General features: G+C 41.5%; 1 protein-coding gene across 6 annotated transcripts in view; it reads right to left on the bottom strand.

Moving 5' to 3' along the window:
• Positions 1–27,612, bottom strand: part of LOC122562805 (paxillin-like) — a 166,092-nt gene that overhangs the window by 85,571 nt on the left and 52,909 nt on the right. Inside the window, exon 1 of one of the 6 annotated variants that reach the window (XM_043716033.2) lies at positions 12,321–12,456. The exons of the other annotated variants lie outside the window; for them this stretch is intronic. Within the exon in view, the coding sequence (XP_043571968.2) occupies positions 12,321–12,372 (52 nt within the window). The 5' untranslated portion in view covers positions 12,373–12,456. Of the gene's footprint in view, positions 1–12,320; positions 12,457–27,612 lie in introns of those variants that run through there. 6 annotated transcript variants of the gene reach the window in all.

The raw sequence follows: 27,612 nt of genomic DNA, 5'->3' as shown, positions 1-27,612 counted from the left end.
TTAGTAAGACAAATCAGGGCCGGATTTGTACAGTTAATGGTCGGGCCAAACAAAGAGACGAAGGGGTGCAGACGTATAGTTCCTTGAAAGTGGAGTCACCGGTAGAAAGGATAGTGAAGATGGCGTTTGGCATGCATGCCTTCACTGGTTGGTGCATTGAGTATAGGAGTTGGGATGTTATATTGCAGCTGTACAGGACATTGGGTAGCATACTTTTAGAACACTGCTAGAAGAAAGACGTTGTTAAATTTAGAGATTAAACAGCACGGAAACAGACCCTTCAGTCCAATTCATCCATGCTGACCAGATATCCCAACCCAATCTCGTCCCACATGCCAACACCCAGCCCATATCGCTCCAAACCTTTCCTATTCATATACCCATTCAGATGCCTTTCAAATGTTGCAATTGTACGAGCCTCCACCACTTTCTCTGGCAGCTCATTCCATACACGCACCACTCTCTGCGTGAAAATGTTGCCCCTCAGGTCCCTTTTATATCTTTCCTCTCTCACCCTAAACCTATGCCCTCTAGTTTTGGACTTGCCCACTGCAGGAAAAAAGACTTTGTCTATTTATCACATCCATGCCCCTCATGATTCTGTAAATCTCTATAAGGTAACCCCTCAGCTTTCAACACTCGAGCCTATTCAACCTCTCCCTATAGGTCAAATCCTCCAACCCTGGCAACATCCTTGTAAATCTTTTCTGAACCCTTTCAAGTTTCACAACATCCTTCCCATAGGAAAGAAACCAGAATTACATGCAATATTCCAAAAGTTGCCTGTACAAATGTCCTGTACAGCCGCAACATGACCTCCCAACTCTTGTATGCAATACTCTGACCAATAAAGGAAAGCATACCAAACACCTTCTTCACTATCCTATCTACCTGCGACTCCAAGGTTTCTCTGTTCAGCAACACTCCCTAGGATCTTACCATTAAGTGTATAAGTGCTGCGAAGATTTGCTTTCCCAAAATGCAGCACCTCGCATTTATCTAAATTAAATTCCATCTGCCATTCCTCAGCCCATTGACCCATCTGATCAAGATCGTGTTGTAATCTGAGGGAATCCTCTTGAAAGATTTACCAGAATGTTGCTGGGATTGGAGAGTTTGAGCTATAGAGAGAAAATGAATAGGCTGGGGATTTTTTCCCTTGAGTGTCAGAGGCTGAAAGGTGACCTTATAGAGTTTTATAAGATCATGAGGGGCATCAATAGAGTGAATAGCCAAGATCTTTTTCTCAGGGTGGGGTGGGAGGGGGGAGTCCAAAACAGATTTAAAATGCGAGGGGCAAGATTTAGAACAGACCAAATGGGAAACTTTTTCACGTGCAAGGTGGTGCATGGATGGAACAAACTACCAGAGGAAGTGGTGGAGACGGTACAATTAGAACATTTAATGGCATCTGGATGGGTACATGAATAGGAAGGGTTTGGAGGGACATCGACCCAATGCTGACAAATGGGACTAGATCAATTTAGGATATCTGGTCGGCATGGATGAGCTGGAGCTGAAAATGTGTTGCTGGATAAGCGCAGGTCAGGCAGCATCCAGGAAACAGGAGAATCGACGTTTCGGGCATAAGCCCTTCTTCAGGAATGAAGGGCTTATGCCTGAAACGTCGATTCTCCTGTTCCCTGGATGCTGCCTGACCTGCTGCGCTTTTCCAGCAACACATTTTCAGCTCTGATCTCCAGCATCTGCAGACCTCACTTTCTCCTCATGGATGAGTTGGACCAAAGGGTTTGTTTCTGTGTTGAATAACTCTATGACTTGAAATATTGGGACTGCTGCTTTAAGAAAAGAAAATTAAGGGAAATGTAATTTTAATTAAAATTATGAAAAGATTGGACACAAACAGCAGGAAACTCATTGTTTAAATGACTGTGTAGTTGAACATAAAATGACATCCATATTGGTTGGGGGGGAGAATAAGGAAAGACAAGGCATGACCAGTTGAAAAGAGAACAATGTGACTGAGTGATAGTTTAAAAAGGTCAAAGAATGATTGGAACTTAGGTATGGAGCATTAATTGAGCTGGATGTGGCAAAATTCCTGATTAAACAAATTTGCAGAGGAGATTTAGGTAAGCCAAGCTGGGGACGTGCGGTGCACAAGATAGGCAAGAATCTATATGTATTTCAAGTTTCCTGCACCAATAATGCAAGATCTAATCCTAGATTGAGAGAAAATCAGCAAGTGATGGATTTACTGATTAACAAGAGATATCCAAACACATTATAAATTATCTGAGGTAGCCATTTCAAGGCTGTAACACAGCTCTCGCTCAAAGGGCATTCACAAAGTACTGTTATCATTATACCCAAACTTTCTGGTTCAGTTACAGCCTGTAACTCAGTCATTATTGTAGTTGGTTCACTCACTACATCAAAGAAAAGCAGTATGCAACTGAAAGGAAAGGAAGAAGTAGTTTTGTGTGATCATTGATTCACCTCTGGTGCTCATGAAAAATTGTAGGAAAAGGCAGAATTAAACCATACAATTAATTAAATTCTCCACAGACCAGGTAAGGATGGCAGTTTAGGGAAGAAAACAACCATCCTTACCTGATTTGGCCTACATGTGACACCAGACCCACAGCAATGTGTTTGACTCTTAACAATTATGGACAGGCAATAAATGCTGGCCTAGCTATTAACACTCATGCCTCATGAATGAATAAAAAGAAACATACCATTATGCCTGGCTTTTCAGCAAATTCACAGTGCACTAGTAAAATAATTAAGAGGTAACACATCTTCTTGATTTGATTTGAGGTACCCAGTCAATTATTTTGCTCCCCAATCCAGGATATTAACTGCGCTGGGTTCACTTTGAACTGTATTTGTGTAGAATGTAATTGTGTAGTTCTTTGCAGATTTGTCATTTGTTGCATTTGCAGCAGGGAAAAGTTTGAGTAAATCAATTGAAATCGCAGTAGATGGTGGATTTGAGGGGTGAGACTCAGAGGGAGCTTGTTCCCTGAAGTCCAATTCCTATTCGCTCTGTACTATACTTGCAAATAACCACCCATTCCAACCTCCCTCTCTTCTCAAAATTTCTTCATTATGTTGTCAGCTCTCAAATCTGTGCCCATTTTCCCTACAACCTTGTTTGAATTTCTTTAATCAGGTCTAATCCATATTACCTATGACATGAACCCTCTCCACTCTCAAATCTCTTTATAGCCATTGTCATGGTTGGCTGCAGTTTATCAAGTCTGACCTTGTTAGCTCCACTCTGATCTAGTCATTTGCAAATGGATCATCAACAGCATAAACTTCTCTTTCCACCTTTCCAATGATACCTTGACGAATCTCTGCCTTTGGTCTATTCTTCTTCCTCAACTTTAGGCTGCTACTTGATTGTGTAATTCAAAAAAAAATTATACCTGTTGCTGATGGCACCCAGCTGCACCTAGCCACCAATGCTCTCACTCCTGCATTGCCTCAGTGCTATCAAATAAACTCTGGTGTTCAAACATTTCTTGTATCTTCAGATAGCTATTTCAAGGGACTGGGAGTATAAGGGTAGGGAAGCCTTATTGCAACTGTACAAGGGGAGATGACATCTGGATGGTATGACTCCATCCTAGTTTCAGTTCGACTAATTTTAGAACATAGAACAGTACAGCACGTTACAGGCCCTTCAGCCCTCAATGTTGTACCAACCTTTTATTCTACTCTCTGATCAAACTAACCTACATCCCCTTCATTTTACTATCATCCATGTGCCTATCCAAGAGTCACTTAAATGTCCCTAAATGTATCTGACTCTCCTATCACCGCGGGCAGTGCATTCCACGCACCTACTCTGTGAGGAACTGACCTCTGATATCTCCCTTAAAAGTATGCCCTCTTGTCTTAGTCATTTCTGCCCTTGGAAAAAGTCTGATTATTCACTCTATCTATGCCTGTTATAATCTTGTACACGTCTTGAAAGTGGAGTCGTAGGTAGATAGGATAGTGAAGGCGGCGTTTGGGATGCTTTCTTTTATTGGTCAGAGTATTGAGTACAGGAGTTGAGACGTCATGTTGCAGCTGTACAGGACATTCGTTAGGCCACTGTTGGAATATTGCGTGCAATTCTGGTCTCCTCCCTACCAGAAACATGTTGTGAAACTTGAAAGGGCTCAGAAAAGATTTATAAGGATGTTGCCAGGGTTGGAGGATTTGAGCTATAGGGAGAGGCTGAACAGGCTGGGGCTGTTTTCCCTGGAACGGAGGTTGAAGGGTGACCTTGTAGAGGGTTACAAAATCATGAGGGGCACGGATAGGATAAATAGACAAAATCTTTTCCCTGGGGTCGGGGAGTCCAGAACTAGAGGGCATAGTTTTAGGGTGAGAGGGGAAAGATATAAAAGAGAGCTAAGGGGCAACTTTTTCACGCAGAGTGTGGTACGTGTATGGAATGAGCTGCCAGAGGAAGTGGTAGAGGTTGGTACAATTACAACATTTAAGAGGCATTTGGATGGGTTTAGGAATAGGAAGGGTTTGGAGGGATATGGACTGCGGTGCTGGCATGTGGGACTAGATTGGGTTGGGATATCTGGTCAGCATGGATGGGTTGGACCGAAGAGACTGTTTCCATGCTGTACATCTCTTTGACTCTGTGACTTTATCAAGTCACCTCTCACCCTTCTTTCGCTCCAGTGAGAAAAGCCTTAGCTCCCTCAATCTTTCTTCATAAGACATGCCTTCCAATCCAGGCAGCATCCTGGTTCTGTCCCTTATTTAAGGAGAAATTGCATTGCATTGGAGACAGTTCAGAGAAGGTTCACAAGGGTGATCCTGAAATAGATGGATTGTCTTATAAGTAAAGGCTAAACAGGTTGGGACTCTGTTCATTGGATTAATAAGAGATGCTCTCATTGAAACATATAGGATTCTTAAGGGGCTTGACAGGGTAAATGCTGAGAGATTGATTCTCCCATGGGAGAATCAATGACCAGAATAAAGAGGAATCAATCTAAGATTCAGATGTGGGGAAATTTCTTCTCTCAGTGGGTTGAGTCCTTATTGAATTGAAACTTGCCATGGTAGGACTCAAACACAGGTTCCCAGAATATTACCTGGATTTCTGGATTAACAATTTACTGATAATACCGCTACATTATTGCCTCCCCATTTCTAAATGTTCTATCGGTCATCTTTTATCAGACTTTGCAAATTTCAATTCATCCAAAATTCTGCTGCTGTACCTCCCTCAAGATCCAGTTAACTATCCAAATTATCTTTGCCTTGAAAGCCTTTCACAGTTCTTGCGCTCCACATCTCATCCATCCTATAATCTCCATTGGGCTTGCAATACAAATACTTCTTGGAAATACTTAGGATCCATTAAGGGTGCTTTTTACCTTTTATGGGACATAGATGTCACTGGCAAGACCCGCATTTATTGTCCATCTTTAATTTTGCCTGAAAGGTGGTGATCAGATTTGTTTTTAAACAGGTGGAGCGCATTTGGTGCAGATATAATCACAGGATCCCTGGGGAAGATAGTTCAGGATTTTGACTCAGTAACAGTGAAAAGACAGCAATATAGTTCCAAGCCCAAACTGTAACATTCCCTTGCATCTGCTGTCCTTGACCTTCTAAGTGAAAGAATTGAGAGTTTGGAAGGTGCTGTCAAAAGAATCTTAGTAAGTTGCTGCAGTGTTCCTTATAGATGGTACACACTGCTGCCCTTGTGCAACAGTGGTGAAGTGAGTGAATGTTTGCATTTGTCAATTGAGGTGCTTTGACCTGGGTAATGTCCAGTGTTCAATCGTTTCTTGATATCACATGAAGTGAATCAGATTGGTTGACAACTGACATTTGTGGTGTTGTGAACCTCAGGATGAGTTTGAAATAAATTATCCAATACCTCTGGCTGAAGATGGTTACAAATGTTCAGGGTTTTCTTTTGCACTTGTATGATGTTCTCCCCCATTACTAATGGTGGGGATATTTGTGGATCACCCTCCTATTAGTTGCCCAAATGTCCACCACCATTCACAATTCAATGACAAAGGCTGCAGAACTTAAATCTGATCTCAGTGTTATGGGATTGTTTAGTTTTGTTTATCATAAGCCTATCCCCCTCCCCATTTGACATGCATGCTGTTTTGTGTTTGTAGTATTACTGGGTCACAAGTTATTTTAATAATGCTCCATGCTGCATTGATTCAGGACTGTCTCTTGCCTGATTATCATCAGAGTATGAATGAAGAATCACTGCACTCAAAAGGTATCTCTGCTTTCTTTCCATAAATGCTGTCAGTCCTGCTGAGTTTCTTCAGCAATTTCTGTTTTTGTTTTATCTCTTACGATTGTGGCAGAATGAAGGAAATGTCAGACCATATGGTTACAGCTTGTGATTAAATACAATCCTGCTGCTGCTGGTGGCCCATGGCATCACTTGGCTGCCCCAGTTTTGAGCTGGCTGATCAATTGTAGATTATCCCATTAAGTACAGTGGTGATAACAAAATATGATGGAGGTATGCCCAGAGTGAAGTGAAGATTTCATCTTCATAAGGACTGTGTCATGGTCATTCTTAGCTTATGCTGTCATGGACAAAGGCATCTGCAGCAGGTAGACTGGCGAGGAAAAGCTCAAGTAGATGTTTCCTTTTATTGGTAACCTCACCACCTGCTGCTGACCAAGTCTACAGCTATGCCCTTCAAGTTCACGAGTTCAGTCTGTTGTGTATTATGAGACCACTCTGGATAATGGACATTGAAGTCATTATCCAGAGTATATTTTTGTCTCCTTGTTACCTTCAGCGATTCCTGTGTCATGGCAAGCATGAACTACTGATTCACACTGAAGGAGTATTCCAGGCACTAATCAGCAGGAAGTTTCCTTCATCACACTTGACCTGATGCTGCAAAATATCATGTTGTCTGGAGTCAATGTTGAAGACTCTCAAATCAACTCTTTCCTTACTGCTTACCACTGCCTCTGCTAAATCTGTCCTGCCCTTGGGACAAGATTGGTCCAGGGATTGTAATGGTCTATCTTAGAAGTTAGCAGTAATGATTTGGCGAGAAAGACTATGTCAGGTTATTGTTTCACTTGTCTATGGGACAACTCTCCTATTTTGTCACAAGCCCCCAGATATAAACAGGAGGAATTTGCAGGGTCAATAGGATTGTGTGCAGCAATGCTGCTTCCAATGCCTGAGTCAAACCAGCTCCTTTTGATTATTTCATTAGCAGTTTCACACAACTGATTGGCTTGTTGGACAATTTCAAATGACATTTCTGTTATTGCTCAATACATTATTTCAACAAACAGGAGTTCTGCACAATATTAAAGCAATTTACAGCTTGCTAATCAAGAATTCTGCATGGATAGGCACCTTATCAGTGGTTTTTATTGAAAATTTCAACATATTTCACTGTGGAAAAGACAAAAACTGAAAGAAAATGTACAAAAATGTCTTTCCTGATCAGTCATATTTGTGGAAGTGACTTTACCATTGGTCTAGTTTTTAATCTGATGACATAGAAGTCCACGAACAAGATATAAAGCATGTTATTGTTAACTGTGTCAATAGCTGAAAATTTGTTGCTGGAAAAGCGCAGCAGGTCAGGCAGCATCCAAGGAACAGGAGAATCGACGTTTCGGGCATAAGCCCTTCTTCAGGAATGAAGAAACGCCCGAAACGTCGATTCTGCTGTTCCTTGGATGCTGCCTGACCTGCTGCGCTTTTCCAGCAACAAATTTTCAGCTCTGATCTCCAGCATCTGCAGTCCTCACTTTCTCCTAACTGTGTCAATAGGCAGGCTGGTCTTGCCCTCAGTACATTAAAAAAACAGCTGCGTTCCTTTTCTTATCTAAAACCAAATTCTGTATGCTGCCAAATCAACCACACCCATCACAAATTCCACTTCTGCACTCCAGAGTACTGTGCATGTATTGCTTGTCAATGCATGCAAGGCATATGAAGCAAGTGAATGTGACCTACAGTCTTGAGGGAGAGGCAGAGAGATTGGAGAATAACAAGGGTGCAGAAGCCAAATATCCTTACTTGAAAGATAAACAGGAAAAAAAGTGAATGATAGAGAATGAAAAGGATGGCTTGGCAGATCCAAGTCTCTATATAGGCAGGACAAGCACTGCACATAACATCCCTTACATCAACCAATCAATATTTTAGGTTTAATCCACGCTGTTCATTTTTGTGAGCAAATTCTGCCTCTGCAGTCTGCACCTCAGCGAGTTTTATCAGAAAGGTAAACCCATTGAACACTGAGTTAGTCTGACACCACTTTTAGTACCATGTCCAATTATTTAACCTTGATAAGAAGTGCCGTAAAACAGCAGACCAAAGAAAACACTTTCTAAGTTTAAAAACCATTAACGAGTCACTATTAGATTAGATTCGCAGTATGCATTCATGTTGCTAGTCAAGACGACCTTGCAAAAAATATAAATGTTTGGAGCTATGATCACAATTAAATTCATACACCATTTATTTTGTGCACAGCCAAGAAATCTTATATTTGGGTAAAATCTCATTCTGCAAGGCATCAACCTCCTGCTTAAGCAGTTGGGACAGTACCCAGCTCTCAAATATGCAAATAATGAACACTACCCATTATAACAGCTCTAACGGTGCAGCAATATTCAAAAGCAAAGCAGTCAATTCCTCAATAGTGAGAAAGTAAGGACTACAGATGCTGTGGAGTCAGAGTCAAAAATTGTGGCGCTTCATCAGGATGAAGGGCTTATGCCTGAAACGTCGACATTCCTGCTCCTTGGATGCTGCCTGACCTGCTGTGCTTTTTCCAGCACCACGATTTTTGATTCCTCACTAAAAGGTGGGTAAGAGTAGGGAATAGGAATCTCCAAAAGCAAGTTAGTATTGAAACAGAAAGCACAAATAAAACTGCAAATCAGCTAAAGGGGAAGTTATTCGTATTCCAGGCATTCTATAGTTGCAAGTATTCTGTTTAATAAAACAATATAAAACATGAAAATGTATATCAGAAATAATCAGGATGCTTTTACACAGCTGCTCTAAGCTTATTCAGAACGAGGTCAGAAGTCACACAACACCAGGTTATAGTCCAACAGGTTTATTTGAAATCTCAAGCTTTCGGAGCACTCAAAGGCTGTAATTTCAAACAAATATGTCGGACTATAACTTGTTGTGATTTCTGACCTTGTCCACTCCAGTCCAACACCTCCATATCATTATTCAGAACGATGCACAAGTGAGCAGGAAATTGCATATTAATGTGAATCGAACCAGATTGAGAAACCACCAAATGTGGGTCAGCAGTTCAAACAGGACAACCCTGTGGCATATTCAATTATCAATTTTTCCTTAGACTCTAAGGTACGATGTCAGATGCACACTAACTTAATCAAAGCTACACAATAAGTCTTATTTTCAAGTTTCAGGACTCACAAGACAACACCTGCATTGAACAAGGCAACAAAGATTGTTACAGCCAAGGTGTTGATTAGTCCTTCACTGAAGTAAATTTTACAGTAAATGCAGCTTACCCAGACTGAACAGGATAGTTGCCAACAGACATCCTGAACTGGCTGCAAAGCAAAAAATTTGCTTCAGGCTACTACAGTGAAAAATAGATTTTGATCTCTAACAGCCAGTGTTCATTTTGAGGTCTGTCACCCTCATGACTAGCTATTTTAAGTTGTTGCTGAAGAGAAGAGCAGTCCTGCATTAGTAAATGATTTCATTTCTCAGACTTGCTCCCCCCCAGTCAATAACTCAAATTCATTAGCCTTGTTCTGAGGAAACAGTCTTGATAAATTGAAGTTGTAGTATAGCATCACCTATCCCCAATCCTTACTTTTAACTATAGTTTACAGCTGCATGAAGTTATCTTTGTGCTAAGAGGGAAGAAACTGATTCTACACTCAACGAACAAGAAAGCCAGTGCTGATTGAATACTCCTGCTGGGCCTGAAAAGGGCCGATATTTGCAATACCCAAACACCATGGAGATTAGATTAGATTAGATTACTTACAGTGTGGAAACAGGCCCTTCGGCCCAACAAGCCCACACTGACCCTCCGAAAAGCAACCCACCCAGACCGATTCCCCTACATTTACCTCTTCACCTAACACTACGGTCAATTTTAGCATAGCCAGTTCACCTAACCTGCAGATTTTTGGACAGTGGGAGGAAACCGGAGCATCCGGAGGAAACCCACGCAGACACAGGGAGAATGTGCAAACTCCACAAAGACAGTTGCCTGAGGCAAGAATTGAACTCGGGTCTCAGGTGCTTTGAGGCAGTAGTGCTAACCACTGTGCCACCGTGCTGCCTACAATAATGGCACCCTCATTACCCAAGCAAGATGTTGCATCACAGAGTTATTAAACTGATGTGCAAGTATTATATCCACCTTGGGAAAATCAGGTATGGAGAATGGGAACATAGGAAATAGGTACAGGAGTTGGCCATTCAGCGCCTCAAGTCTGCACTGCTGTTTAGCCATATGAACTTCTCCAACAATTTCCTGCATTATCTCTATACCTATCTTTAATATCTAGAAATCTATTGATCTTGGTCATGAATATATTGAACGACTGAGTCTCCAAAGTCCTCTAGTGTAGAGAACTCCAAAGATTCACCACAGTGAAAACAAATTTCACCTGATCTCAGTCTTAACTTGCTCTGAAATAGTATTCCCTAGTTCTACAGATTCGTCCCACCCTCCCCACCCCAAATAGAGGCAATGTCTTTCCCATGCTAACTCTGTCAAGCTCTGTAATAATGTTGAATGCTTCAATGAGATCACCTCATTCTTCATACGCTTGAGAACATAGACTCTCAATATCTCCTTGCAGCATAGTTCTGCCATCCCAGAGATAATTCCCCATACGCTAGGTATATTTTTTAAAGATAAGGAATGGAAGATTTGTAGAATCTAAAGCCTTTTATTGTTCTGGTCCAAAGTAGACATGACGAACTATACTACAGCACAATTTATAATGCATCTGGCGCTTGCAAAATCCCTTGCATTAGATATCAATAGTTGTTCTCACATGCTGTGACTATTTTCCAGATCTACATGAGTAAGTATCATCACAATGGTAAGTAGTTGCTTTTGATACTAAGATTCACAGGTCCAATGCAACAAACTGCAGTCTATTCACTACAGTACTGACAGATTTAAGCAGTAGACAGATGTACAGGCTATCTACAACACCTCAAACACATCATAACTATTTTAAATAAAACTGTATTCTCCTTGTTTTGCAGTTTGTCACCCGGAATCACAAAAAAGAACCCTCTGTTTTATGACTGACCACATTTGTCTCCATTTATAATATTCCTCACCATAAAAAAAGCAGTAAAGCACTCATGTACTTTACTCAGACCTGTCCGTTTTCACATATCCACTGTTCAAAAGCAAACTTGCCCCCAGTTAAAATCAAGACCTCAGAGTAGCATTTGAAGTAGAGCTCTCTGCCTTCTCGTCCTCAGCCTTGTTGCTGCATAGGACAAATGTGATTGGTAGCTATAAAGAAACAGGCTTTTGTTGGAGAGGGAATACTATAAAAGGCAAAGTGGGCATTCAGTGACTTTAAATACAGCCAGCGTACAAACGAACAAGTTCCATGCTACAACAGATTCTTGATTTCTGTTAAGAGGTTTTCCAAGTCAGCAGCAGACTGGGAACTCATCCAAATTCAGCATCCCCAAGACAGCCAGATGAAGCACAGCTGTGATTAGTTGAGGTTTGGTCAGTACATTCTCTTTAAATCACTTCACCACTGATACAGATCTTTAAGTATTCAAACAAAACATATTTAAAGACACACTGGGCTAGGCTGCAGGCTACTGGGTCCTAATACGAAGCACAAATCTTAAAACTACATTGCCCCACTACCAACTGCTCATTGCCCCAAATTGAGTCTGTAAGTTCCAGCTGTCAGTAAAATGCTTCCGAACTGATCAAACCCTGAGACTACCCTATCTTCCAAGGCCCAACTTTACTCCAGATAAATCTCAAATATATGCTAGGAACAAATACCCTCCCATACACTTTCCAGGCGGTGCCATTATATTAATATATACAACATTCATGATACAGATCCACGTTTCTTCTCTTGGTTGTAAAATATTGGCCAAGACTTTTTTGTCTCTAGACTAGAAGCAGTCATATGGGATTGTCCACTGAAAATAAACAACTTGGTAAGCGTCTTGAGGAGTAGCACTGTAAGAATACACGCTCTGAGTCACAAATGTAATAGCTGTAACAAGTTTGATAATCTCTCGATGCAGAAAAGACCTTTGACTGGGTGGAGCAAAAGCTTCTCTTTCAAACACTCAAGGAAATTACCTTTATTAATACATTCAGCAAGTGAATTACAAGCCTGCGTCAACAGTCCCATTCTGCACTGATGGCCTCAGTTCCCTTTCAATCCTCCAAAAGTGTGGACAGAGATATGTTCAACAGTTTGCCCAGTTTCATGGAGTCTCTGGTATTATGCATCAAAGTGAACTCAGCTATGCAAGACAAAGACAAAACGAAGTCAACACAGAATGCTGAATGTGTCAGTTTGTGCAATTAACCTTTCCAACACAGCATTTGGAAATTTTACATAAAAGACAACTTCACCAGAGCTAAAGGCAGACCCCTCACACAGAATAATTTCATACAAATATGAGAATCTTACCCCTTCATAAAGTTCCATTTTAAATAGCTAGATTTACATGCAACACTGAAGCTAACCATCCTCTTTAAAAGAAACTTTGCCCTGTCATTGCTGACTAATGTTTATTGCAACCTAACAGGGTGGACCTACCTAATTAAATCACTCCTGATCAGAGTGAACACAATGAAGATGAGCATTTTCCACAGTCACCTCCATCTATTGGATGTTGCAGTCTATTTTCCCTCATTCAAAACATAGCAAAGATGAGTGGGAAAACAGAGGACTGGGAAGCTTTTAAAGAACAACAGAGGATTACTAAGAAGGAAATACGCAGAGAAAAAAATGAGGTACAAAGGTAAATTGGCCAAAAATCTAAAGGAGGTAGTAAAAGCCTTTTTAGGTGTGTGAAAGGGAAAAAAAAGGTTAAGAATAAAATTGGGCCCTTGAAGACAGAAACAGGGGAATATATTACAGGGAACAAAGAAATGGCAGAAGAGTTGAATTGGTACTTCAGATCTGCGTTCACTGGGGAAGACACAAGCAATCTCCCAGAGGTAACAGTGGCTGAAGGACCTGAACTGAAGGGAATTTATATTTGCCAGGAATTGGTGTTGGAGAGACTGTTAGGTCTGAAGGCTGATAAGTCCCCAGGGCCTGAAGATCTACATCCAGGGTACTGAAGGAGGTGGCTCTAGAAATCGTGGATGCGTTGGTGATTATTTTCCAGAGTTCGATAGATTCAGGATCAGTTCCTGCGGATTGGAGGGTGGCTAATGTTGTGCCACTTTTTAAGAAAGGAGCGAGAGAGAAAGCAGGAAATTATAGACCAGTTAGTCTGACCTCAGTGGTGGAGAAGATGCTGGAGTCAATTATAAAAGATAAAATTATGACACATCTGGATAGCAGTAACAGGATAGGTCAGAGTCAGCATGGATTTATGAAGGGGAAATCATGCTTGACTAACCTTCTGGAATTTTTTGAGGATGTAACTCTGAATATGGACGAGGGAGATCCAGTAGATGTAGTGTACCTGGACTTTCAGAAAGCCTTTGATAAAGTCCCACATAGGAGGTTAGTGAGCAAAATTAGGACGCATGGTATTGGGGGCAAAGTACTGACTTGGATTGAAAATTGGTTGGTTGACAGGAAACAGAGTGGTGATAAACGGCTCCCTTTTGGAATGGCAGGCAGTGACCAGTGGGGTACCGCAGGGCTCAGTGCTGGGACCGCAGCTTTTTACAATATATATTAATGATATAGAAGATGGTATTAATAGTAACATTAGCAAATTTGCTGATGATACAAAGCTGGGTGGCAGGGTAAAATGTGAGGAGGATGTTAGGAGATTACAGGGTGACTTGGACAGTTTAGGTGAGTGGACAGATGCATGGCAGATGCAGTTTAATGTGGATAAATGTATGGTTATCCACTTTGGTGGCAAGAACAGGAAGGCAGATTACTACCTAAATTGAATCAATTTACGTAAAGGGGCAATACAGAGAGATCTGGGTGTTCTTGTACACCAGTCAATGAAGGCAAGCATGCAGGTACAGCAGGTAGTGAAGAAAGCTAATAGCATGCTGGCCTTCATAACAAAAGGGATTGAGTACAGAAGCAAAGAGGTTCTTCTGCAGCTATACAGGGCCCTGGTGAGACCGCACCTGGAATATTGTGTGCAGTTCTGGTCTCCAAATTGGAGGAAAGACATTCTGGCTATTGAGGGAGTGCAGCGTAGGTTCACGAGGTCAATTTCTGGAATGGCGGGACTATCTTATGTTGAAAGATTGGAGCAACTGGGCTTGTATACCCTTGAGTTTAGAAGACTGAGGGGGTCTGATTGAGACGTGTAAGATTATTAAAGGATTGGACACTCTGGAGGCAGGAAACATGTTTCCACTGATGGGTGAGTCCCAAACCAGAGGACACAGCTTAAAAATAAGGGGTAGGCCATTTAGGACAGAGATGAGGGGAAATGTCTTCACCCAGAGAGCGGTGGGTGTGTGGAATGCTCTGCCCCAGAAGGCAGTGGAGGCCCAGTCTCTGGATTCGTTTAGGAAAGAGTTGGATAGAGCTCTCAAGGATAGTGGAAGCAAGGGTTATGGAGATAAGGCAGGAACAGGATACCGATTGAGGATAATCAGCCATGATCATCATGAATGGTGGTGCAGGCTCGAAGGGCAGAATGGCCTACTCATGCACCTATTGTCTATTCATTCCCCAAATTGAAAAGCAGCTGTCTGTTCACTAATGATGCAAAACCAGCATGCCTGAAGTTAACAGACAAACTAGTCACTTTACTCCTGTTGCTGCTCACTCAAATGTCACATATACAATTCCTTTGTTGCGAGTCAGAGTCATACAGCATGGAAACAGACCCTTCCGTCCAACTCGCCCATACCTGTCAGGTATCATAAACTGAACTAGTTCTATTTGCCTGCATTTGGCCCATATTCTTCTCAACCTTTCCTATTCATGTACCTGCTCCAATGTCTTTTAAAATGTTGTAAACTGTAACCAAATACGCAATGGTTACATCCAATTAGAACTGAAAAACTGTTCTGCATGTCAACATTTTGTTTAGCATATTCAACAGTTCAATGAATCAGTTAGAATTTAGTTTGCAAGCCAACTTCTTCCCAACAATGACACAGCTCGTGCAATTCAATATCGCTGGAGCAACTTGTGTGTAAAATAAGTCCTCTTAAGCCTTTGCTCCTTCAAATTCAAATGTGCAGCGTGAAATGATTTTAAAATTATAGGAGGTTATGTTAAAAAGATGTAATTTGACACAAAGGAGTCATTTTCATATTTGAATCTTATAGTACAGAAGAGGCCCTTTGACCCAGTGAGTCTGTACTGTCAAGTATCTATTGGATCCATCTCTTCTTTTTTGAGGTGCACTGCCCAGAATGCAATACTTCTGATGGCATCTAACCACCATTCACAAGTGATTGTTGAATTTTATGCAGCACTTGGCAAATGAAACTACATGGATGTTCAGATTTTACTCCATGGAATTTTTTTTCCAATCTAAGTTCATCTGGTGCAGCTAAAGCTTCACTTCTTTTAAAAAGGGTGGGCATTAAATACGGTCTGGATTAGTGGTGCTGGAAGAGCACAGCAATTCTGGATTAGTGGTGCTGGAAGAGCACAGCAATTCAGGCAGCATCAGAGGACAGGCAAAATCCGAGGACAGGCAAAATCGACGTTTCGGGCAAAAGCATACGGTCTGTCAACACTGCATTCTCCAGCATTCAAAAATAAATAGCATCAAACCTGAAAATGTTGCATGTGAGGAATCACAGTTGGCAGGGGGATAGTTGATAAGACAAAGAACTGAGATTGCTAAATTAAAAGGTAATTGGCTAGTTGAGCCAAACATCTAATAAATTAAACAAGAGCACATCAAAAAAATAATGAAGATTTCACTGAGGAGCAAATAACAGGCAGAAAACAGCAATCAAGTCTAATTTTCAAAGTTCCTGAAAATCACAAATTTAGTTGAAATAACTTCAAATGAAACAAAAATTCCCAGCGGAATCAATGTTAAAGCCAGAGTTTCATTCCTTTGGACAATTCTCACCCAAAACTAATGCAAAAGTTTAAAAACAGCAAAATATGTGCAGCACTGTGCATTCTTAGCTGAAGTAACTTATAAAATGAAGTAAGCTCCTAAATACAGTCTTTAGTGAAGGGAAAACATTGAATCTCGCATAATGAGTTTAAAAATTGGCATTTCTGGTTACTCAGTGGGTAACATTTCTACCAAAGTAACATATGACTACAAGGAGGGAAGTATTCATTACATCATAAATAGGAAATTACAGCCTAACAAACGTTATAGTATTGATAAATAACAAGAGTTCCACTTCATAAAAATGAGAATGCTAAACATGAAGGAAGTGGTGTTTTTTGCATGAACTGGGGTGTTGTTCCATCTGTCTGGAGCTGATGTCTTCTCTGCTTCATGCAGGATCTGCAGCAGTGGCGCATTGCCCAAAACTATCAGCAGCTTCAACTGCTCCACTCACTCCCCTCAGCTAATGTATCTTTTGTCTCTTTCCTCTACAAAAATCACTTTTCGTGCTCTCAGTCACATTTCAAGCAGACAGGATTCCCTCCTCCTCCCAATCTGAGTTCACTCTCAAGCGTGATCAGAGAAACCGTGTCGGGAATTGCTGAGTGCACAGGGATGATTCTGCCCCCAGTCTACCACCAAACCAAAAGGATGAGACACTGGAAGGTAAGAACTATGCGGATCTGTGATGACCACATGTGCAATTCTAAGATTGACAACACAGAAATGACATTGAAACAAAAATGACAAAAATAAAATCTGGAAAACAGGCTCCAAAGAATAAACATTAAAATAATGGAACATAAAGTGCGGCAACGTAAATGGACGACTTTACAGACAAATGTATAAAATTTTCAAGAAATACTAAAATCAGTACATTAACTATAAAACTGATCAATTATCAGCAAGATGTTTCACTATTCTTGCCATTTTGTTTGGAACATCAGTTAAAAATTTAATCTGGATCTGGGACGATGCAAGATTCCAGCTATTTTGACAAATTCTGTGCAAAACAGACTGATGCATCATGAAAACTGGCGATTTCATGCTGCTTCTGTAGACGCCAGGTAATCAGTGTCATAAAGAAATCAAGCAGAAAAATGCCAGGGGTTACAACAAATCTTGCATGTTTCAGAGAGAAAGCATAAGAGAGATGCATGTTGAAAGTTGTAGCTTTCACTAAGCTTTTGTGAAATTGCAAGACCCAGTTGTACTGCAGCACTAGACAGAACATTTATAACCAATTCCAAGTTGCAGGGGAGATTTTTATTCAGCATTTCATGCAACTTCAGACCTTAAATACAAATCTTTAATTTTGTTTTAATAATCTTTGATGGGACCAATGCTTGCAACAGGGTCAAAGTGTGATATACAAGAGACACTGGTTCTGGCCACAGATTGCTGGTGTCATTAATTACCCAGGTTCAGGCTGCATTAAAGAAATTCTCTGTTTAGGTACTAAAACATTGGAGTATCAACTTTGAAAGAAACGTTTAGTACTTTTGTGGTATGTTGGTAGTATCTGTACCTTTCAGTCAGAAGGCCAAAGGTTCAAAGTCCACTTGCTCCAAGGGCGTGTCAGCGAACATCTGAACAGGTTCATTCAAGCGACTCAAGTGGTACTTGTGAACTCTATCTCTGAACCAGGAGATCTGGGTTCAAGACCCACCTTCTCCAGACATGTGTCAAAACATCTCTGAACAGGTTGATTACAAAAACAAAAGTTATGGAATAAACTGTGAAAGGTAATCTTCTGGTACAGTGGTTGTGTTCCTATGACAGGAGCAGAGGGCCTGTGTTAAAATCTGCCCTCTGCTCCAGAAGTTCACCACAACATCTTTGGAGAGTTTGATTTTAAAAAAACTGGAAGCAACTTTCCTGGTCAAAATTACAAAATCTGCTGCAGAGACTTAGGAGAGAATGTACTCTTTCAAATTGAGCAGATACATAGAGAAAAACATAAGTGGTTTTGCAGTGGGAGAAGGAAAGAGCAAAGAATGAACTAAAGCACTTACATCTAAGTAAATATTGCAAATGGATTGAGGTTAAAAAGATAATGTAAATACAGAAAAAACAGTCAGGGGAAAGGGGCTGAACAGAGAGGGGGCAAGTGAGAAAGGAAGTTGTGTTCATCCTTAACAAGTTATATAGCATAGCAATAAATTACAAACATATCTGATATTTGAATTTTTCAGTCCCAGTGAAGTGTTGTAAACTGCCTCAATCGTGTTCTGTCAATTTGCTGCTTTGCATCAATGGGCAAATTACTACACGTCTTCGGCTACATTGCTATAACTATCACAAACCATACTCGCGGTGCAAGCTGGCCCACAAGCAATACCTTGGAGAACTCAATTATAAAAATGTAGCTGGCAATTTATTTCTGAAAGACGGGAAGGCATAAAAGACATTCCTATGAGTTAAGAACACATTTGTCCATATTACGAATGCAGACCTCAGCACAAATTCCTTCCTGTGAATGACACATTTTAGAAATGAATTCAAACTCCAGGTAAAAGAAATTCAAAATGACTGAAGACATTCATCCCATCAGATATACTTCTTACAATTCCTACTGGAATGCACTATCCACTATGACTGACCTCCATTGTTACTGAATTAGCTTACTCACTGCAAACAAAGGCTGAGACGTAGAACTTCTCTGGGCTCCATGACTCAATGCCACACCAAAAGACATTTGTCTGTCTACTTACTGGTAAAGGAAATGACCTGTTCTTTTAAAAAAAAAAGTGAACTATTAAGAAACTATACGTGTGGAAAACTCTACTTATATCTAGCCATAACTGTGTATACATCTCTCCATTACCATCAATCACTGCAAGTAAAAATAACTTTACACCCACAACGTGAATGAAATATTTTGTTATGCAATATTAGATAAACAATAACAGCTAGAAGAATCAACAAACTATGCCATGTAGGATCAACTGAGGGACCATAACACAAAAAGGAGCAGGAGCAGGCCATGCAGCCCATTAAGTTTTCATAGAATCCCTAGTGTGGAAACAGGCCCTTTGGCCCTACTAGCCCACACAGACCCTCCAAAGAGTAACCCATCCAGATCCATTCCCCTACCTTATATTTACCCTCGACTAATGTACCCAGTCTGCTCCACCATTCAATGAGATCATGACGAATCAGCTCATTATCATACTGCCACCATCTTATTTTATCCATCTCAATGACCACATGAAAGCTTTGTAACTGAGAATGTTAACAACCATTACTGAGCCATGTTTCTGTAATAGCTATGCTATTGTACAGCCAAGTACTTAGTGCTCTCAACTTATCTAACTTATTCATTGGACTTCTTGATACTTTAAATCCTCCCTGTCATCTTAATGCTCATAGCAGTGTTGTATCTTGTCCAGTTTAGAAAGATCCTATTTTCCTGCCTTTTTTGCATATCCTTTGATTCCTTCGCTGATTAAAACTCTATTTCAGCCTTGAATATACTTAATGAACCATCCTTCATACCGCACTGTGGTGACGATTTTCACAAATTCACGACTACAGAGAAGAAACTTCTCATCTGTTGTAAAATGGCAAACCCTTATTCTATGAATATGCCCTCTGGTCCTAGACTCTCCCACAAAAGAAAACAACTTTTCTGTATCTAACCCATCAAGTCCCCAAAGAATCTGTATGTTTCAATACGGTCACCTTTCATTCTTCTGACCTTAATGAGCACAGGCCCAACCTACTCAACCTCTCCTCCCCTCCACAGAAAGGATCAGCCCAGCATACTTTCTCAAGACTGCTTCCAATGTGATCATATTTTTCCTTAGATAATGAGCCAAAACCATTCACAGCATTCCAGCAATAATCTGACAATAGCTTTTTAAAGGTTTTTGAAAAACCTCCGTATTTTTGTACTCCATTCCCTTTGAAACAAAGGGCAACATTCCCTATTTCCTGCAAAACATGTATGCTACCTTTTTGAGATTTACGTATGAGAACTCCCAAATATCTTTGTGCAGTAGCTTTCTGCACTCTTCTCCATTTATTATTTATCTCCTCTATTCTTCCTGCCAAAATGCGTAACCTCTCATTTCCCATTTACAGAGGAACCTCGATTATCCAAATATCAATTATCCAATTATCAATTATCCGAATATCAGATTATCCAAAGCTGATTATCAGATTAGCACTGCTGCCTCACAGCGACAGAGACCCGGGTTCAATTCCCGCCTCAGGTGACTCTCTGCGTGGCGTTTGCACATTCTCCCTGTGTCTGTGTGGATTTCCTCCGGGTGCTCCAGTTTCCTCCCACAGTCCAAAAATGTGCAGGTTAGGTGACTTGGCCATGCTAAATAGCCCGTAGTGTTAGGTGAAGGGGTAAATGTAGGGGAATGGGTCTGGGTGGGTTGCGCTTCGGCGGTCGGTGTGGACTTGTTGGGCTGAAGTAAGTAATCTAATCTAATCTAATATAATAGAGGCATAGAGTAAAGATCCAAGTCTCAATAGAAATATTACATCTAAGAGCTGTTTCAACCCTGATCATGTCTTTTGTTTACAGGCACAATGATTAAAAACGAACTCGGCTCACTGAAATGCTGCCAAGAACAGTCCTGGACATCAATCCAGGCACCGTCTCCAAATGACTGATCTCCTGCCACCCCACCTCACTCTTTCCCTGAAGCTCGACAGAGGGTGTAACCCTAAACCCTCCTTCCCCAGATATTCTCTCTAACATTGCCCTGTACAGGACAATGGTGAAACTTGTCAAAACGTTGTAGTAAAAGGTTGTGTGCGTGCATGCGTATTTGGAGACTTACCACACAGAGGCAGCAGCAGTCTTACTGTAGGTGCCCAGTCCGGCTGCTCCGGAGGGTGAGGAGGACTGACAGGGCGGGGGGATGGTGGGGACACGGGGGCAGGGCGGACGGGGCGGCGGACGATGGGTGGGGGCAAACGGGGGAGTGGCGGTGTTGGGCGGGGTTGGGGAGGGCAGGGGATGGTGTTGAACAGGGTTGGGCGGGGGAGGTGGTGCTGGACGGGGTTGGGGGTGGGCAGGGGGGGTGTTGGGTGGTGTTGGGAGAGGGCAGAGGACAGCGTTGGACAGGTTTGGGGGCGTGTTGGACAGGGTTGGGGATTGGGTGGGGGGGGGTATGGTGCTGGACAGGGTTGGGGTGGGGTGGGGTGGGGGCTTGTGTGCGGTGTATTGTCTAGTCTCCTGAGCAGGGAGCAGACTTAATAGAAAACTCCCAAACCCCAGAGGAAAGGAATTGAATCAATTAACCAAATAATCAATTATCCGAATGAAATAGTGCCGGCCCATCTCGTTCGGATAATCGAAATTCCTCTGTACGCTCAAAAGGTATTTTGATAAGGAAGGACAGCAAGCAGAGATGGTGTTAACAATTACAGCACAGAAGGAGAACCAAGTTCAGAGGATTCTGAATTTGATATTCCTCAAATCAAATTGGACAATGAAGTTGTCAAAAATTGGGATAAATTATTGCGTTACCTTCCACAAGAAAATCAAAATGACCTGAAAGAGTTATTACATCATATAGGGAGATATGCGGAAATAAACTGGGAAGTACTAACCTAATTGTGCATGATGTAGATACAGGAGATGCTGTTCCAATTAAGCAACATCCTTATCGGCTTAATTCTCTAAAGTTGGCAGAGGTTAAGAAGGAGATACAGCACATGCTCCAAGGTGGCATAATCGGAGTGAGTTACAGTGACTGGAGCTCACCCAAAATCATGGTGCCAAAGCCAGATGGTACCCAATGGTTACGTGTGGACTATTGCAAAGTCAATGCTGTTACAAAGACTGATGCATATCCAATTCCATGGTTGGAGAACTGTGTCGAAAAAGTGGGACAAGCAACTTACATTTCTAAGTTGGACTTTCTCAGAGGCTACTGGCAAGCACCTCTGTCAGACAGAGCAAAGGCAATTGCAGCTTTCGTAACGCCAAATGGACTATAGCAGTTCAAAGTCATGCCATTTGGTATGAAAAACACTCCAGCCATATTTCAGAGACTAACTAATAAGGTCATTGCTGAATTACCAACTTTGTGGTGTATATTGATGACCTGGTGATTTTTAGTCACTCATGGGAAGAACATTTACAGCATTTCTCGGACTTGTTCGATTGACTTCGGAAGGTAGGCTTGGTGGTAAACCTAGCTAAAAGTGAATTTGCCAAAGCCCAAGTCACCTTCCTGGACCATGTTATTGGACATGGACAAATGGTCCTATGAGATGCAAAATCGAAAGTAATTGGGGAATTTCCCACACCATCGACAAAAATAAAGTGGTATATTACGGTTCCTGGGATTAAGTGGATTTTACTGGAAGTTTGTGCTGAACTTCAGCAGTGTGGCTGCTCCACTCAGTTTCAGTGGACAGAGGACTATCAAAAGGCATTTGACAGCTTAAAAATGGTATTAACTACTACCCCAATATTAGTCACACCAGATTACACGAAGCCTTTCAACGTGGCTATCAATGCCAGCGATGTGGGTGTCGGTGCAGTGCTGCTGCAGGAGGATGACAAGGGGATAGAAAGACCTATCGGGTATTTTTCCAGGAAGTTGAATGTTCATCAACAGAAATATTCAACGGTGGCGAAAGAAACTTTAAGCTTGATGTTGACATTACAACATTTCAGTGTTTATATTACCAGCAATGCATCTGAGACAATCGTATACGCTGATCACAACCCATTGACATTTGTGGAAAAACTTAAGGACAAAAGTGCCAGACTGTTTAGACGGAGCTTGTTGTTGTTGCAACAATTTGACAATTGTGCACGTGGCAGGTTGCGAAAACATGATAGCCGATGCATTAGAGACTCGAATGAGATACGGAGGTGTTCGGTGGTGGGTGTACCGTGACCTAAATTTGCATGTGGTTGTGCATGTTTGCATGGTTATAGTTAGTATAGTGTATATGTGTGGTTAGACTACTAACCAGGTTTTAAAGTGTCAAAAATGAAGCCATATTTTGGTATTGATGGGTTTTTTTTAAAAGGAGGGAGGTGTCACAAAGCTAGTCCCTTTTTTGCTAAAAGCTGTTCCTTGGCTCAAGGAGACTCTATCCTTGATTTTTTTTTCCCAGAGGGGCAATAAACTGGGCTGGACTCTGGTCAGTCTGGCTTGGTACAGAGAGGAGTAGGATTTTAAAGGTGCCTTTTGTTTATATGTAAACAGATGAGACTTCAGACAAAAGTGGTCATGCTTTAGTAGTGACCTGTATAAAGAGAGGGGTGTGGTCAGCTGTCTAGCCGAGCTGACCTGAGCTGAGCAGTTTTAGTGCAGTCTTGAACTGGGAAGTTTAACAGGTAGCTGTGTTGAAATTCTTCCTCCTTTCTGCCCCTCAAATTCAACCTGTAAGCATGTGTTCCATTGATACTGTTTTTTTTTTAAAAAGGGAGTTTGCCTATTGTGACTGTTATGTACATTTGGAACAGCATAATTAAGTCTAGCTGGATAGGTCATGTTCTGTAGGGATTCTTTATTCTGTTCTTTATGTTTCATTGTATAATTTTGTGAATAAATTTTTCTGTTTTAAAATCTAGTAGTCAACGTAGCTATCTTACTCTGGGTCATTTTCACTGTACATTTACCAAAACAAATTGCAAAGCTATGGTTTGCAGCTGCCTGTTTAAGAATGTTTTGAGTGGTCTGGCCTAGTCCATAACAGTATTGATAAGCATACCGCTTTATCCTGGATGGTGTCAACTTCTTTAGTGTTATTGGAGCTGCATTCATCCAAGCAAGTGGAGAGTTCTCTATCACGCCACTGAGTGTGCCTTGAAGATGGAGGACAGGCACTGGTGAGTTATATGCTGCTCATGTAGCACAAGTGTGTGGATACATATACACATGTCCAGTTATATCCACGAATGACCAACTGAATAGACAGTTCAGTTTCTGGTCAATGGAAACACACAGGATGTTGATAATGTGGAAGTCAGCAATAGTAACTTTATTGAATGTCATGGTGGAAATGGTTAGCTTTTCTCTTGTTGGAGATGGTCATTGCCTGGCAATTAGAGTCAGAGGTGTACAACAGAAAACAGACCTTTTAGTCCAACTCGTCCGTGCCAACCAGATGTCCCAATCCAATTTAGCCCCACCTGCCAGCAACCCGCCAAACCCTTCCAATTCATATACCCATCCAGATGTCTTTTAAATGTTGCAATAGTACTAGCCTCCACTACTTCCTCTGGCAGTTCATTCTGTACACATACCACCCTCTGCGTGAAACATTTGCCTCCTAGGTCTCTTTTATATCTTTCCCCTCTCACCTCAACCTATGTCCTCCAGTTCTGGACTCCCCCATCCTCGGGAAAAGACTTTGTCTATTTATCCCATTCATGCCCCTCATGATTTTATAAACCTCTGTAAGGTACCCCTCAATCACCGATGCTCCAGGATTAAACTCCATCTGCCACTTCTCAGCCCATTGGTCCATCTGATCAAGATCCCATTGTAATCTGAGGTAACCTTCTTCACTGTCCACTACACTCCAATTTGGGTGTCATCTGCAAACTTACTAACTATACCTCTTATGCTCAAATTCAAATCATTTATATAAATGATGAAAAGTATTGGACCCAGCACCAATCCTTGTGGAACTCCACTGGTCACAGGCCTCCAGTCTGAAAAACAACCCTCCACCCTCTGTCTTCTACCTTTGCGCCAGTGCTGTATCCAAATGGCTAGTTCTCCCTGTATTTCAGGAGATCTAACCTTGCTAACCAGACTCCCATGGGGAACGTTGTCGAATGCCTGACTGAAGTCCACGTAGATCTCATTTACCACTCTGCCCTCATCAATCCTCTTTGTTACTTCTTCAAAAAACTTAGTCAAGTTTATGAGACATGATTTCCCATGCACGAGGCCATGTTGTCTATCCCTAATCTGTCCATGTCCTTTGAAATATATGTACATCCTGTCCCTCAGGATTTCCTCCAACAACTTGCCCACCACGGATGTCAGGCTCACTGGTCTATAAGTTCCCTGGTATGTCCTTATCAACTTTCTTAAACAGTGGCACCATGTTAGCCAACCTCCAGTCTTCTGGCACCTCACCTGTGACTACTGATGATACAAATATTTGTATCAAGTGGCCCAGCAATCAGTTTCCTAGCTTTGCAGAGTTCTAGGGTACACCTGATCAGGTCCTGGGGGACTTATCTACTTTTGTGCATTTTAAGACATCCAGCACTTCCTTCTCTATAATATGGACATTTTTCAAGATATCACCATCTATTTCCCTACATTCTGTATCTTCCATGTCCTTTTCCACAGTAAATACAGATGCAAAATATTCGATTAGTATCTCCCCCACCTCCAGTGGCTCCACACAGGCCGCCTTGCTGATCTTTGAGGGGTCCTATTCTCTCCCTAGTTACCTTTTTGCCCTTAATGTATTTGTAAAATCCCTTTGGATTCTCCTTAACTCTATTTACCAAAGCTATCTCATGTCCCTTTTTGCCCTCCTGATTTCTCTCAAGTATCCTCCTACTGCCCTTATACTCTAAGGATTCACTCGATCTGTCCTGTCTATACTTGACATATGCTTCCTTCTTTTTCTTAATCAAACCCTCAATTTCTTTAGTCATATAGCATTCCCTGTACCTACCAGCCTTTCCTTTTACCCGATCAGGAATGTACTTTCTCTGGACTCGTTATCTCATTTCTGAGGACTTCCCATTTTCCAGCCGTCCCTTTACCTGCAAACATCTGTCCCCAATCAGCTTTTGAAAATGCTTGCCTACTACCATCAAAATTGGTCTTTCTCCAATTTGAAGCTTCAACTTTTAGATTTGGTCTATCCTTTTCCATCACTATTTTAACTAATAGAATTATGCTTGTGGGCACGAATGTTATTTGCCATTTGTCAAGCCTGGATATTGTCCAGATCTTGTTGCCTTTGATCATGGATTGCTTCAGCATCCAAGGAGTCACAAATGGTGCTGAACATTATGCAATCATTAGCAAATATTCCCACTTCTGACATATGGAGAGAAGAACATTCAAGCAACTGAAGATGGTTGAACCATGAACACTCTGAAAAATAGCTGCACTGATGTCCTGGAACTGGTAACCGGCATACCATAAGTATAGCCAAATTCCTTTGTCATGTGCTCCAATTAGCAGATAGATTTCCCCCAATTCCCATTGTTTAACCTGGGCTCCTTGATGCCACATTTGGTCAAATGCTGCCTTTATGTCAGGGCACCCTCACGACTTCTGGAGTTTAGCTCTTTCGTCCATGCAAAACTGTAATGAGGTCAGGACCTGAGTGGCACTGGCAGAACACAATTGTATTTTAACGAGTTGGTAATTGCTATGCAAGTGCTGCTTGATAACATTATTGATCACCGATTTCTTCATTTCACTGATGGATCAAAAGATGAGGCAACAATTGGTTGGTTTGAATTGTTCTACATTTTGTGCAAAGGACATATTTGGGCAATTTTCACATTGTCCGGTAGATGGCAGTGCTGGAACAACTTAACGTGGGGTGTGGCAAGAACTGGAGAACAAGTTCTCAGTATTATTGCCAGAATACTTGTCAAGACTCATAGCTTCTGCAATATCCAGTGCCTTCAGCCATTTCTTGATATCACATGCAGCGAATGATGATGCCTGTAATGGGTGATGTTGAGGAGCTCTGGAGGAGGGAGAGATTGGATCATTCAGATTGTTGCAAGTGCTTCAGCCTTATCTTTTGAAGTGATGTGCTGGGTTCCACAATCATCAAGACATTTGCGAAACCTTATTCTCCAGTTGACCACCATTCTAGATTTGAATAGGATCACAGAGCCAATATCAGATCCACTGGTTATGAAATTGCTTAGCTCCGTCTTTTTGCAACATTTGCTGCTTATGCGGTTTGGATGCAAGTAGTCCTATGTTGTAGCTTCAACAGCTTGACACCTTATTTTTAGAGATACGTGATACTGTTCCTGGCTTGCTCTCCAGCACTCTTCATTGAATCGAGGTTGATCCCCTGGTTTACGGCAATGGTAAAATATGCCAGACAATGAAATTCCAGATTATGTTCGAGTACAATTCTGACGCTGTTCCTCAGCATCTTATGAAAAGTTAGATTTGATGGCTGTTAGATCTGTTAGAAATCTATTCCATTTAGCATGGTGGTAATGCTAAACATCAAATGGAGAGTGTCCTGAATGAGAAGATGAGACTTTTGTCTCTACAAAGACTGTGCAGTAGTCACTCCTACATTTGTGGTAATGGACAGATATCTGTCTCAGCCAAATTCTTGGGGATGATGTCAAGTGTTTCTTGCTCATTTGCTGATTCCCTCACCATTTATTCCAGACTCAGAAAAGCCATTATGTCCCTGGCAGACCTCAGATTTGATCTCCAGTTTGTGTTAAAAGT

The sequence above is a fragment of the Chiloscyllium plagiosum genome, unplaced genomic scaffold, assembly GCF_037043375.1.
Source record: "Chiloscyllium plagiosum isolate Xiang-an unplaced genomic scaffold, Cpla_swu_hap1 HiC_scaffold_24, whole genome shotgun sequence".
Classification (NCBI taxonomy): domain Eukaryota; kingdom Metazoa; phylum Chordata; class Chondrichthyes; order Orectolobiformes; family Hemiscylliidae; genus Chiloscyllium; species Chiloscyllium plagiosum.
The sequence above is the reverse complement of the archived record's forward strand: the minus strand, read 5'-3'. Positions and strand labels throughout refer to the sequence as shown.